The following is a 15,100-nucleotide window of genomic DNA, read 5'->3' on the forward strand; positions in this document are numbered from 1 at the left end:
GATTACCGTTTGCTATTAGCACATGTCAAAAATCCATTTCCACAGAAATTTGTTGATTATCTACTACAGAGTGGGCTCCAGTCTACCTGATGCTATAAGACAAAGAAGATATAGTTCCTTATAGGTTTATATAAGGAACCAAATTTTAAACAGATTCATTGTCATTCAAAATTGGCAAAGTTGCAGGTGTACACAGAGTGTTATGAGAAAATAGCAGACCCTCAGGAAATAATCATATTAAATACTTGAAAAATTATAACTTCAGATGACTTGTAACTTACGTGTTTCAACAAGGAACACTGGACTTAGTGTAGTTCTTGCCTCCCATTCATTTACCATGAACAGTGAAAATCTGTAAACACGGCCAGGAGACAGTTGGGTAATTGATTTTTCTGTAATATTTGGGGGTATGCTCTCAAAATATTGTTCTGTATCATCTAAATAATATTTAAGGGTAATTTTATACCCTAATTGCAGCCACTTATTCAAAGTATTCCAACCACTCAAATTATTCCAACTAAATACAACTTCAGTAGTTCCAACATCCTTTACACGGATCAAAAGGTTTTCCGGCAGAGAAGGTGCTAAAAGAGATATTTTAAAAGAATTATTTTTAATCACAAATTATAATTCTATTTTTAAAATAATAAGTGAGATGCATAAATATAATACTGATAAAATAATTACATTCATATTTGCAAACATATGGCAATGGAACATAACAGAAAAATCTTGCAAAAAAATAGTTTGATCCAGTTGCATTTTGCTGTAAAATGTAGCAATTTGTTTCATTCCTGGGTAGCAGTGAAAAAGAAAAGAGCTCATTTTTCTTAAGGCCATAAGATGATCCATCTGTCCATGTGAGGTGACCTTCTTTCTGTAATAAGATGTACAGATTATGTCAATTTAAAGGAAAAGTCCTATCTTCAAATAAGTGTACTTGAAGATTTTCATTAGTCATACCTTTATTATAAAACTTTCTAAGATTGTTAAGTCAACCAGTTTAATATACATTTATTTAGATTTCCCTTACTATAAAGATTTTGAGCTGAGGACAAGTTCACTTTTGTTCACTCACTAACCACACGCAGTGGCAGATCACGGAATCTCACACCAAGCTTCTGTCTTCTCATCTAAAAAATGGGTATCTGCACATTAAACAGAATGCACCCACGGGACACAATCTACACATGAACTTGTGTGAATTAAAGAGGCAGTGCATGTGAAGGCTTTACACAATGGCAGGCACACCCCATTATTCATCAGATGTTAGTTATTTTATTCCAAGTCATCAAATAAGTCAGGTGAATCAGGAGAGGCTGTTGATACCTTTCTGCTAAAGGATGTCACTGGCAAATAGTCCCAACCTCAATTCTCACAAGTTATCAGTATATGTCTAGATAGTCATGTGGCCAACCCCCTTGAAAGGGGTAGTAGGAAAAGTACAAGCTTTGACAAAGATACACCTGATTCTGATCAATATTTTTTCCAGCTACTGTATACTCTTGGACAACTGCCAACCTCTTAGAAACTAAACTTTTTCACTTATACAATGGAGATAGTTATAACTCCTTTGTGTGGTTGCCAACATGTTTAGAGAGTGTGTATGCACAACACCAGGCACACAATAGCTCCCTATAAAATAAATATACTTCTTATAGAGATAGTGAGCTCTATGTAAACAGATAATACGTCTACTTTGTGATTATCATGCCATCCCAGCACCGAGCCCAGCTCCAGTCAGTTGCATCAATGAGGTTTAAAGAGAACTGCTCCCTCCAGACATTCTAAAGAGATTTTTAAAATAGCACACTCCAATTCCTCAAACGGTCTGCTTTATTATATACATGGTACTACAGTTTTGACTATAGACAGAGGCTTGGGGGGAGTGTGTTCAAGTGGTTAGAGCATGTGTACTGGTCAGACAGACACAGGTTCAAGGCCTGGCATGGCCATTTATCGGCTATGTGAGTCAGAATCTTTCTGAGCTCCACATTCTTCAGCTAAAAATGAAAATAATGATGAGTTTCTTGTGAGAACTAAATGAGAGTTACCTACCTCACAAAGGAGAAAATAGAGACTATTATCCTTTCATTCGTTAAGTTCCCACTGAGTGCCAAGCCCCAAATGAAGCTGGAAATGCAATGATGAATACGACAATCTAACCTTGAAGTCCGGTGACAAAGGTGATTATTCAGCATGGGTGACAGAGGTGATAACTTTCTCACACTGCTGTTGGGAGCCCCTCTGCCTGGTTTCAGGAGTTGTAACTGCCTCCCATGGCTAAGACGAGTGAGCGACTTTGGGAATGCGAGCCACAGAAGACAAAAGCTTGTCTCGGGTAGCGAATGCTGCCTCAGTTTCCTCCTCTTGCCCCCAAAGCATGGTCGGTAGTCAATGACAGGTAAGATTCCTCATAGCCAGGGGCAACCTAAGCCAGACTCGATCACTTGGGAGACCATCATGGAAGGACTTGAGGGGCTGCAACACGAGGGAGTGATGGACCCTCGCCCCCCGGCTATTCTGACATAGCCCAAGTCCCCATTTCCATCTGGGAGACTCTCTTCCTGGCTCTAATTCACTTAAGCCTAATAACCTATGATGGGGAGGGGTGCAGCTCCTTGCCTTGCTAGAGCAGTATCTAGGGTAAATCTGGCATAAGAAAGAATTCCTAAAAATCCTGTGAAGCCTGCTTTGCTGAGAGTGCTTTCATGCATGTGATAAGGGTCCGAGCAAGAAATGAGTATGTCTCCCAAAGTTTCTGCAAAACCCCTTCCTGACAGACACTGACTCAGAATAAACCCTCAGATTTCTTTGAAATATTATCTACAGTTTGATCCTTGCTGCCCCGTATTCCTGTGTATTACAGCCCAATAAAAGCCCCTGGAGGAAGGAGCTCCTGGCCTTTTTCCTCTGGGAAACTGGCCATCTCTCCTCCCCAAGCAGATCCTATCTTGGTAGTGTTTACTTTCATCTGTGGCAGATGGGGGGACTTGAGGGCAAAGTTGCCCCCACACACTGCCACAGGGATTATGACCCAGCAGGTGACTATAATGTCAATTTCAAGAGACCAGCTTAATGCAGAGGTCAGGGAACAGTAGTTAAGAGCAGATGTGTGTCCACAGGGACATGCTAATCTCCCCGTGCCCCAATTTCCATTTACGCCATACCAGGACACCACATAGGACTGTAGCACTCAGCTATCATTAAAAGTAGAATTGTTAAAGATACTTTGATGTTTCATTTACCTCCCAAGTTATTTCTAAGTACCTCGAAAGCAGAAACTACATCTTTGACACTTCCGAACAATTCATGGCGACCACAAGGATGGTTTGGGCGCCTCTTTCGCTATTGCAACCATATGACCTGAATGTTTTAACAGAAACCAGCAACCATAACATTGGGAGAGAACATTCTGACTTAAACCATTTATAGCAACCGTGCAACAGCAGGAAACAACACTATACACACTGACTGGAATACTTTGAAAGGAACAGAAAAGCTGGGAGGGGAGCTTCTAGGATGTCTGGAAGGAACTGTGGTGTAAGGGACCACTGGTAGAACTTCACTGTCCATCTATTAAAGAATAAAGGAAGCTCAGTAAGAGAATGATGAACATGCAATTAAATATTAGCAATGCTTTTCCCCAAGGTTCTTCAAAACTCCACAGAAAAATTGGTATCAAACTTGTACAATTTGTCTCGGGTCCCTGCAGACCAGGATATCTCGTGGAGAACAGGTTCATCTTTGAGTAGCAGGATGTAGAATTAAGTGGATCGCCAGGGAGAAACACAAACTAAACAGAAAGCATTGTTTGATGCCCTGGGTGATGGATGCTACAGAATGCTGACCAAAGTGAAATTCCATGAGCTATCTCATAGCGTTTGGAACGTTGGAGAAAAACATCACACCCTGTTTTTCACTGGTATTGAACAAAATCTTCAACTCCTTCTGTATCTTGTAGAGTAAAATCGAACTTCATACAACTGGATGTGTGGAGTGGAAGAAATAGAATGAACAAGACTCCCTATCACTATATTGTTCACAGACGTGAGAGACAGAGGGAGTGAAACAGATGTGGTGGGAAGGAGATGACAAGCAGGCCCAGGCAATGTTCACATGCCGTGGACAAGTTCAAAAGGCATAATCAGAAGAAAATTAGATGTCATAACACTGATGCTCATAACAAAAAGGGTGTCATAAAATTAGATGCTCATAACAAAAAGGGTGCTAGATAAATGATTGAGAATCATTGAGTTAGGTGATAAATTAAGTAAAAAAAATGGATGAGGTCACTCGAATTTAGAGGGGGCTAGGGAAGGCCAAAATTAAAGCAAAATTAGGAAAAGAATAGATGCTTACAAAACACATGGAAGGATGAACAGGCGGAGTATAGAGGATCTTTAGGGAAGGGAAAATATTCTGTGTGATTACCAAAATGATGGATAAATGTCATCACGTATTTGTCCAAACCTACAGGGTGTAGAACACCAAGAGTGAACCATACGTGTAAGCAATGACCTGTGGGTGATTATTATGGGTCCGTGCAGGGTCTTCAGCTGTAACAAATGCCCCACTCTGGAGGTGGTGGGGGGGAGGCTGTGCACGTATGGAGGTAGCGGGGCAAATGGGCAATCTCTTTCCTTCCCCTTAATTTTTCTGTGAAACTCTAACTGCTGAGAGAGGGAAAGAGGTGGGGGAGAAGGAGATGGAAAAAACAGAAGAGAAACAGTGTCTGGCTTATAGTAAGTACTCAATAAGTATTTATGGAATGAAGAATAAATAAATAAAGGATAAATTAATGAATAAATGAAGATAAATAAACAATGTTGTTTATCAAAATATGTATATATTTTTATATTTACTGACCTTCAAATCATTAAGACCAGTCCATAATATTACTTGATTCTTTGACCTAAGATGTGAAAATATAAATTTTTTTTCCTCTTCATTTTTTATATCCACAAGGTATGCAGAATTTAAGGATAACTTACAATGTTGCTGAGCTACATTCCATGGTTTACTCTCTTTGCTAATTCTGTAACAGTTATTTTTTAATGCTACCCATCCTTGTGAACATGAACCTACCAAAAGAAAAATGCTTTATTAAAGATGAATTCAGTAGTATAACATTTCAAAATTGCATCTTTTAACATCTACGGAAGTTAATTGTGAAAACCTCAGAGCATTAATAGTGCACTTGCCCTATATTTCTCTCAAACAAACAAGTGCTAAAGCTGTTATTATTTAAGTAGTAAATGAATTACCATCAATTAAAATAGGTTTGGCAGCCATAAGAGTTAATTATGCAGAATTATTTTCCAATTATAACATAAAACAAAACCACAGATGATTTTCCTTTTTCTAAGTTGCCTTAGGTTGCCCCTCCTGTCCCTTACTCTAAATACTGGTAGAGAATATTCAAGTATATTTTAGGTTCCTTTTCATTTTAGAGAACTGGACATAATGCTAAGAATTATGTTCTCTACCATTTCAATGGGTTCACCTTCCAGGAAAAAACTGGAATGGTGACTTAGCACTTTTCTCTAAAATTGGAAACCGTGGAAAGACTGGGGAAAATGTCAGCCTGTTCCAAGGACGTGTTGTTCTTTAGTTCTTGTGGATGCTTTGTCAGTGCCCCCACCCGCAACATTAGGAAGATGTGAGAAGGATCTTTTGAGGGAACTGTTGTCTTCGTTTTACAGGACAAGAAGGAGGATGGGGGAGGAAATGCTCTAATTACCTTACGATGTTTTTCTTACTATTTAAGTGTTTTTCCACTTCTCTTGTAAACCTACATTGTGGTTCACTGATTATTCCTAGATAAAGCACTAAAATGGGACTCAGCCCATCACAGTGAGTGAACTGCTCTCATTAGCTACCTACGATTCTCCTCCTCTCTATATTTTCCTACCATGTGGGGGAAGGAAGAGGAAACGGGAAGCCACAAAAAATTTGAACACATTTCCTTCCCTCTTGCAGTATTCTTAATTTTGGTCACATCTGATCAGGGTGAGTGAGTAATGGAGAAGTTTAAATTAGCTTTTAATGGAGGTTTTAATACCTGAAAGTGTGACTGTTCGTTGATGTTTTAAAGTCACCCCAAAAGATATGCAATCTACATGGACCATTGCTAAAGTTTAGAGAGACAGACAGACAGACAGAACCCACTTGCTTCAGTTTAAAAGAAGTGATAACAGGAAAATAAAGTTGGTTCTTACCTTCACACTGCAAAACCAGCTTGTTCACTAAATCAGCCAAATACCATAAAGATAGTTAAAAGGGGGGGACTATGTTAATTCGTTTACAAGTAGTTCATAGTGGTGAATACTTGCCTGAATCTCTTTTTAAGAGAACAATATAACTGCCATGTTATCTACAAAATATATAATAAATATACTCATTAATAATGAACCAAATATCCATATACCTGTTTCAATTTGAACATTTACTCTCTGAAGTATATATATAAAACCCAAATGCAACTGTTTAAATTCCAAAGTAAAATCATATAAGGTGGCAGGCTTCAAATCATTCCATTCATAAACCATGATGTTATTTTGCATAATTTGTGAAGAATTATTGAGAGATATTGACACTGAAACGTCCCTGGAAGACAGCACACTCCAGTTCAAAGAAACACTCGTGATTGTCGCTATTGTTCTAATAGTTTTAGTTGAGATTCCACCTGAAAATTCAGACAGAATAATTAGTATGTTTTCAAATAAAACTAAATGAAATACAAAGAATATTAAATAACAAAAGATTGGCCGTGGTGGAGAAATATTATCTAACATAAAATATTTGCAAGACTATCTGGGAGTTTCTTGTATGTATTTAGAATGAATGAATTAGATTACAAAAACAAATTATAGTATTGTTTAGAATAATCTGAATAATGTGTAACATTTCCACTATACTTACCTATTTATACTGTCACACACTAAATGTCAAATTGAAAATTTTATTCTTACCTTGGTTTATGATTTTCTTTAAATACTAAATTTTATATTGTATTTGAAAAATACACTAATACTATCATAATGTGATTTTTCAACTACCATTCTATACTTGATAATCACTGTAGAATTCAAATTATCTTGTAGTTTCCCTTTATACTTAGGTAATATAGTGAACATATACATATTACTTACGGATTTGAAATGACTTTTCACTTAAGCTGTGTCCATGTTTTATGGACTGTATAATGATATGATAGTCTTCACTTTCTTCTAGTGTTATCTCTGTCTTTGGAGGTGCTAGTGGGTCTGCAGGAATGCTTTTGACACCCTGTCAATGATGAGGTACATCCGCTTAAGAAACGTTTACTAACTCTGTCAGATGCACTAAAAGTTGGACTTTTGCATACCTACTTCATAAAAAGAACAGTTTTTCCAATATGGAATATTTTTACATAATGTTACTTCTTAAATAACTACTCTCTGCATAGTATGCACATTATAAAAAAATATAATCATTCTTATGGAAAAGCGAAATGTTGTTTTGATCAACTTCTTATTGAAGATACTTCATAAAATGCTACATTTTATGTATTAATAAAATAAAAGTAAGAAATCACAATAACTATTAAGTTTCTACTTGTGATGTGACTTTTAGTTACAGCAAATTTACTCTATGCTTATTTTTCATCATAAGAGTCAAAAATGATGTCTTACTTTTTGAGCCAAATTATTAACAAGTTCATATTTTAAAAGATAAAATTCAGGACTTTCTCCCTTAGGAAATTCTTCCCATTCAACAAAAATTGTTGTTGTCTGTTTACTTATTGGTATATAATGAAAACTTTTTGAGATCTGAAATGGGAAAGAAAAGCAATGGTAAAAAACTAATAAAATGCATGCTTGGTTATTATTTTATAAGCAAATTTACAAAAAGGAAACCTAAAATACACCAAATGGTAACTGAAAAGTATTTTGGCTGTATTGATTTCTACACATAAGTTAAATAACATTCATTGGATACTACTTTATCTGTAATCATAATTTCGAGGTTAAATTAAGAAAGGCAAGTAAAGTAAGAGCAAGAAAATTTAACACCCATATTTCTCAAACTAGAAAACATCATGTTCCCAGCCAGGGTCAGGGGAGGTGGAAAAAAAACAAAGTCACAGGAAAAACACAGCACATCCTCCTGGTATCTCAACCGAGTACCTTGATGGTAATGGCTACAAAATTATATTACTTCACAGGCATCCTTGATAAGACATTCACAATGAAAATAAGTTTGAGTGCAACATGCTTGACTCTGAGCAATGTTACAGCCTTGGTTCATTTTTCCATAAAGAAAATGTTACAAATCAAGGCAAAAATAGACCACAGGATCAGACTTTTTATGTTCCCTAGGTAACAACAAGAAAAGATGTCAATTCTCAGAAGTATGATATATTTATCACAATTCCTATGAAAAACAATCTTAAGAGCAGCCACCAAATCCTCCTTTCTCTGCCCCCTGGCTGTCCCTAGTACAGTTTGTAAGCAGTGAAGACAGATGCCAGCTATATGTACCTGTTTATGCAGCACCCAGCAAAGAAATTCTTCTTATGTAATAAGCCTAATGCTTAGAGTAATTTCTCTTCAACATACCTCTTATTTTCCAAAATGGATAGATTCAATGCAATAGCATCTTGTTCATTAGCTAATTTTTCTGAAAAAGACACATTCAAAAATGTCTTACCTTAACAACATATTGTATCCAGAGAAGTAGAATGAGTGATTTCTCCATCTGGAAGATAAAGTGTACTTAGTTCAATTAAACACGCATATTTTTAGATTCAGTACCAAACTATTGGACGTTCTTTATGTGATGTGAGTTTGCATATTATCACTTTAATGTCACGACTTTTCAATTTAGACTGCTCACTCAACTAAATTTACGGCATTAATAAGTAGGTGCCACATGACACTCTCCACCTAATAAACTTGGAAACATCGGTATTTCCCCACAAATACCAAAATAATTTGCTTCTAGAAGCTGCCGTAATCAAATATAAAGGTGGTGTTGGAAATAAAATGAATTATCAGGCAATTACATGAAATGACATTGCATTGTGTGAAAATATTTCACCGTACGTAATTGATGGAAATCTAGAACACCTACCCACTGCTACGTTCTTGGAAGTAGTTCCTCACATTTCAGTCTCCAGAAAAGTTATGTCAATATACTATTAATGAAATTGCAACTTCAATGGGGAAAGCATTCAAAATCTGTTTCAATTTATTTTTAAAATGTATTCATCTAAAACGCTGGCGTAAGTTTTCTGGGGAATTTAGAGTCTCTGGAGACCTTTTACATTCAATTTAAGATATAAAGAAAAAAACCTGTGTTTGAAATAGGTGGGGGTTTTTTTCCCTAAAACTGAAAAAATGTTATTTTAATAGTAGGAACCCAAGATCAAGTTCAAAGCTCTCTAACGCAGGTTTTCCCTGCGAAATCCTCTTTAGTTATTTTTAAGCATGTGTTTGCCCCAGATAAAATTCACCCAGTTAAAAAGAAATACCTAATCATTCAGTCCACCGACTCCTCCACAAAACTGCAAAGCTTTCACCTTGTTCTTTTTTCTCAGCAAAAGTGCTCTATCCTCGGAATTATATTACTAATTCCCTCCACCCCACCCCCAGCTCTAAATTCAACGTAGAATGCCGAAGTCTTGTGTGCTACAGTAAGAATATCGAAGTGGAAACCTCGCTCGCTCTTCAGGTCCCCAGGTCCTCGCTCCGCTCGGTTGAGTCACAGGATTTGCGCCCCGAGCGGAGGAACGGCAGGGAGCGCTGCCCAGAGGCGCGCCGTTTTAGAGACTCCCGGGGAGCCAACTTGTAACTGCTGCAGAAAGGAACACTATAAAGGAAAGAACTGAGGGGTTAAGGATGGTTGGATTAGTGGGATTAGGAGGAAAGAGCATTGACCTGGAAATCAAAGCGCGGGGAGGTGGGTGGAACGGTGGGGCAGCCTGCAGATGCCGGGCGCCCCTGCAGCCCTGGCGGACACCTCCGGGACCTCGACCGCGAGCCGTGCCGCTCGCCCTTTGAGGGTTTGGAGCGCAGAGTGGCGCCCGCGGTGCGGAGTCCGAGAGGCACAGACCAGGCGCCGTGCGCGGCGGCGGAGGATGCCAGGAGCCCGCGGCCGCAGGCCTCCTCGCGGCCAGTTTGCGCGCTTCCCCTTCCCCGCTGCTCTCTGGGAGCCCTCCTGTGCTGGGGTCTTCCCGCCGGGTTTTCTTCCCCGCGGGGTGCCCTCTCCCAGGGTCGGGTTAATTAAGTGAAGGTCTCCATGGCGACAGTAAGCAGCGGGAAGGGAGCGGAGTGGGAGGCCAGTCCCCAAACACGGATCTGTGGAGGAGAGTTCTACTCCAGGTGGAAGAGGGGAGGAAAGGGTGGGGCGGTGAAGGAGAACGCCTGAGGGAAGCACCGGCTTCTGAAAAAGAAGGGGAGGTCGACCACGTGGCCGTGAATAGCCCTGGTTGGGTAGTTTTAAACTCACCTGTGTGGCTGTTAGTGAAGCCACGTCCTTTCCTTGTTAAAAAGTTATGTGGTTGGTCCGTTTTCTGCAGCATTGGACGGATTTGATCGAACAGTTTCTCCTTCCTGAGATCTTCTCAGCTTTCCTGGCATCACCCTCACCTGGGTCTTTCATCCATTTTCTTAGTCCACATCATCCTTCGACATTTCCATTTTAAAAATTGACTTGGCCCGTGGTACCTTCCTAGAGCCCGGGTTATTTCATTCACTTTCGTGATTTCAGTCATATAATATTCAAGACTCCTGATCACTCCATATGGGATCTCATTCCTTTTCAGGGTTTCAGAGCCGTATTTACAGATCTGCATTGGCCCTCTCCCTGGACGCCCCCCGCAGGCAACTCAAAACCCTTATCTTTCCAAAACTAAATTCACGAGTTCCCTCTCCCAGTCCTTCAGAGCAGAGGGTCAAACCGACCAGCCAAACAAACAAAAACCGCACCAATTCTGCCTCCTCAGACCCTTTCCCTCACTACCCAAAACCAACTTGCCCCCCCAAATCCCTTTAATTTTACTTCTAAAACATCTCTATTCCCATAGCCATGGGCTTAACTGAAAACCTTAATTATCTCTCATATGTGCCACGTTTAAGAGTGGAAGGTCAGTTCAGATCCTATTGGTCCCTTTACTTGCTGAGCATCTGTCTGAAAAGTTGATTGTGGTCAAGAGTGAAGTCGTAGAGTGCTTAGTAGAATATAAATACTTAATAGAGTGACAACTGGTCTTGTCACTGGTACTAAATTTCATTGCAATTACTGCGTAGGAACTCAGCCTTGGACTGTGTCCTTTCGTGTGATGGCTCCAGTCCCCCCCACACATTGTTAGCCAGTGTGATCTTTCTAAAACACTCTCCTGATGCAGACTGGGGTGCTTACTTAAAAGCCTGCTCTGACTCTGTTGCTTACAAGGTACCTGTGACCCAATTCGCTCTCCAACCTCAACTCTCTCCTCTCCTCTTTGGCACCCTAACTTACACTGTCAGTGAAGTAACAGGCCATAAACATTTGCACTACTGTTTTTCTATGAAATGTTGTTTATATTGTAGAACTTACTTTTCATGTATTTATGTCCTTAGCCACATTAGGAAGTCAACGATGACGAAGACTATGTCTTAATCCAAGCACAGGTATACATGAACTGTTTTTATGTTGTTTTGACATAGGGAGTTGTACCTATCTTCTGTCTTTATATATTCTTTTAAATTTATTAATTTTTAGAGAGGGAGGAAGGGAGGGAGAGAGAATTGAAACTGTGACCCTTTGGTTTCCTGGATGACACTCCCACCAACTGAGCTGCAGGGGCCAGGGCTCTCTTTTGTCTTTGAAAAGTAACAAGTGTCAAAGCAATATATCACAAAATGATTTTATTGTCAATGAATTCACTTTTAGGCTTTGAGAAATACAATTAAATTAAAAATCCATCATGGATGTTAAGCAAGATTTTCGTGGTAATCACTTTGCAATCTATACACATATCAAATCATCACGTATACCTTAAACTTCTACAATGTTATATGTCTGTCATAGCTCAATAAAACTGGGGAGAAAAGGGAAATCAGGAAATTGGTCCCAATGAATAAATAAATAAATAATAAACAGTCCATCGAGTGAGTATACAAGAAAGTATACATGTATTTTGCATGGCTTTTTTTTGTTGTTGTTGGATGCTTGCTTTGCAACATCGGCATTTTAAATAGGCAGCCATCGTGACCCTCCCATCATGACACTCTAGTACCTTCTGTACTAGATCAATAAACACAATAGTAAGCTAATCAATAGGGTTTCCTCCTCTTCCTGAAGAGTTATCCTATAAATAGTACGGCTTCATTCCCACCTTATCCTTTTATTTGTCCCAGGAACTTATGTATAGAGAAAGTAAGTGGAAAAATTTAAGAAAATTATGAGTCATTTCTTTTAAGAAATGAAAAGGGTAGATTTGACACTAGTAAAGAGTATTCATTTTTAAGAAAAATAATTTATCTTTCAGACAACCATTTAGACAGTAACAGGGATCATTACTATCTTATAACATGAATTTTCTGTTAAGAACTATGTTGATGGTGGTCTTATTTCCATACCTGTCATGAAAGAAAAGCTATATCTTCACCAGAAGTTGAGCAAACATATTTGCATAACCACATCCTTACAGAAATGTGACAAATATACAAGTAAACACAATACCCACCCCTTCCTTACCTTCAACTTCCAGTCATTTATTCAATCAAAATATCGAGTGCTTACTGCATGTCAAGCACAGTGCTAAGCGAGGCTCAGACACCAGCTGGGTGTCCTACAATTCAATTCACATATGTTATTATCTACTCAGAGAGAGCCTCAGACCCTACAGGTTACGGGTTCAGTCCTATAAGAGTCCCCACACTCCTCTTTAGATGCTAATCACAAATTCACATTGCTACCTATTCTTCTGAGCAAACAGCTACAAATTGGATGCTCCCACAACCCCATCCTTAGGTTGATTAATTTACTGGTGTGACTCACAGAATTCAGGAAACTCATTTACTCACTGGGTTACTGGTTTAATATAAAAGGACATAGCTCAGGAACAGCCAAACGGGAGAGATGCACAGGGCAAGGAATGTGGGAAATTGTGCAGAGCTCCCATGCCCTCTCTAGGCTGGCCATTCTCTCAACATCTTCTTTTGCTGATTAACTCAGAAGGTCTCCAGACCTTGTCGATTTGATTTTTATGCTGTCTTTACTACGTTGGCATGATTGATTAAATCATTGACCACTGGTGATTAACTTGACCTCCAGTCCCTCTCCCCTCCTTGAGGTCAGGGTGGGACTGAACGTTCCAGCCCTCTAATCTCCGTGTGGGCTCTCTCAAGAAGCAGCGCCAGCCTTAGGTGTGGTATAAAAGTCACTTCATTAACAGAACAGAAGACATCTCTATTGCTCTGCTCCCTTAGGAAGTTCCAAGGGTTTTAGGAGCACTTACATGCCCATAAGAAAGAAGACCAAATAGATATTTATTATAAATCACAGTATAATATCTAGATATCTGACATCCCTTCTTATTAAATTGATCTAAAATAGGTCTCCCTAGCTCTAGTCTTTTCCTGCTTTAATCCATTTTCAACGGTCTTTAATCTTCCCTAAAAATCTGTTCTGATCATGTTAATATCCTAATCAAAATGTCTTCAGTGGCTCTTCAGCCTCCCTAATTCCTTACTTTTGACGTCTTTCAGCACGTTTTCAGTTCACTTCATAAAATTTCAGTTCACTCTGTTTTCCCCCTTAATAGTTTTCTCCCATTTCACCTTTTTCATGAAATTTTTCCTTGGACCCCTAACAAGAGTCAAATCTTCCTCCTCTGTGTTTCTGTGGCATGTAAGGCCTCTAATGGATGGCTCATTGAATTCTAGTTTCAATAGAATTACCCATGAATATCTCAGTATCTCTACAAGACTGTAATCTCCCTGAAAGCAAGACTTCTGTCCTGTTGATCTTCATGTTACCCAGGGAGCCAGCTGTGATATCTTACTTAGTAGGCCCTCAATATTTTTAAGCCTCACTCAAGGATATGTTCATTGATTTAAGAGAGAGAGGAAGGGGAAGAGAGAGAGAGAAACAATTGTTTGCCTCCCTCACGTGCCCCGGCAAAGGATTGTGCCAGCAACATAGATACGTGCCCTGACTGGGAAATGAACCTGAGACTTTTTGGTGTACAGGACAACCAACCCTCAAACAACTGAGCAACCCAGTCAGGGCTCAAATATTTTTAAATAAAATTTGCTGAAGGAATATTAAAAAACTTTGCCTTTTCCCTTTTCTAGATAACACTTGGGACTTACGAAGCTGTAAAGATTTTTAAATGTTTTAGGGAACAGCAAATATAAATTTTAACATGAGTCATGTCACCCTGGAAAAACATAAGCCTGGTTTACAAAATTACTGTAAAGACCCTTCTGGTTGTACTTTGAACTCCAAGAGTCTTTTATTCTGAGTCCTTTGTAATGTGCATGAGAATCTTTCTTCCTTAATGCCTCACCCTTTAGAGTATCAAGACCTATCACATTCCAGAGTGTGGAAAAGTGTACGTTTTAAGGTTTAAATGGAGCAGTATTTCCAAATTAAAGAGCAAAATAAAAGTAATCTTCCTTAAATCTTCTAAACGGGAAAAATTAATAGTGTTATTATTTGTCTTCATTGCCTCATGGTTCTTCTTTTGGGGGGTCTTTTTAAATATTATCTTTTGAAGAAGAAATTTTACTCAAAAATGTTCTCACAATGGTAATGTTTTCCTAAGCTGATATGTATTCAAAGTAAGTCACGTTTCTAACAATGCCTAATAGAAAGTCACAGTTGCTATGGAATTCCAAAGCTCTATTTTTCTGGCATAAGTTATAAGAGAAAGAAAATAAAAGATGGATTATCAGCATTTTTTCATCTATATTTTGTTTCTTAAATGGGGTGCCAAAAAGACTGCTTTTTATTCTGTAGCTGAGATTGGCCTTTCCTATAGGGTGAAATTTCCTAAATGCCTGTGGTATGATCTTGTTAATATAGTCATCTATATAACATGAAAAGTAGTTATTGCAATGGTTCT

General features: G+C 38.7%; 1 protein-coding gene across 1 annotated transcript in view; it reads right to left on the reverse strand.

Annotated features, from left to right (window-relative positions):
* The window catches only part of PTPRQ (protein tyrosine phosphatase receptor type Q), a 261,122-nt gene extending 251,100 nt beyond the window's left edge, over positions 1-10,022 (reverse strand). Inside the window, exons 1-8 of the mRNA XM_037042809.1 lie at positions 9,924-10,022; positions 8,695-8,742; positions 7,677-7,814; positions 7,155-7,290; positions 6,431-6,688; positions 4,870-5,084; positions 688-877; positions 282-584 (exon numbers count right to left, since the gene is read on the reverse strand). Coding sequence (XP_036898704.1) covers positions 282-584; positions 688-877; positions 4,870-5,084; positions 6,431-6,688; positions 7,155-7,290; positions 7,677-7,814; positions 8,695-8,742 — 1,288 coding nt within the window. The 5' untranslated portion in view covers positions 9,924-10,022. The remainder of the gene's footprint in view (positions 1-281; positions 585-687; positions 878-4,869; positions 5,085-6,430; positions 6,689-7,154; positions 7,291-7,676; positions 7,815-8,694; positions 8,743-9,923) is intronic.
* Between the last annotated feature and the right edge of the window lie 5,078 nt (positions 10,023-15,100).

The sequence above is a fragment of the Sturnira hondurensis genome, unplaced genomic scaffold, assembly GCF_014824575.4.
Source record: "Sturnira hondurensis isolate 20B ecotype Veracruz unplaced genomic scaffold, ASM1482457v3 Scaffold0003801, whole genome shotgun sequence".
NCBI classification, from domain to species: domain Eukaryota; kingdom Metazoa; phylum Chordata; class Mammalia; order Chiroptera; family Phyllostomidae; genus Sturnira; species Sturnira hondurensis.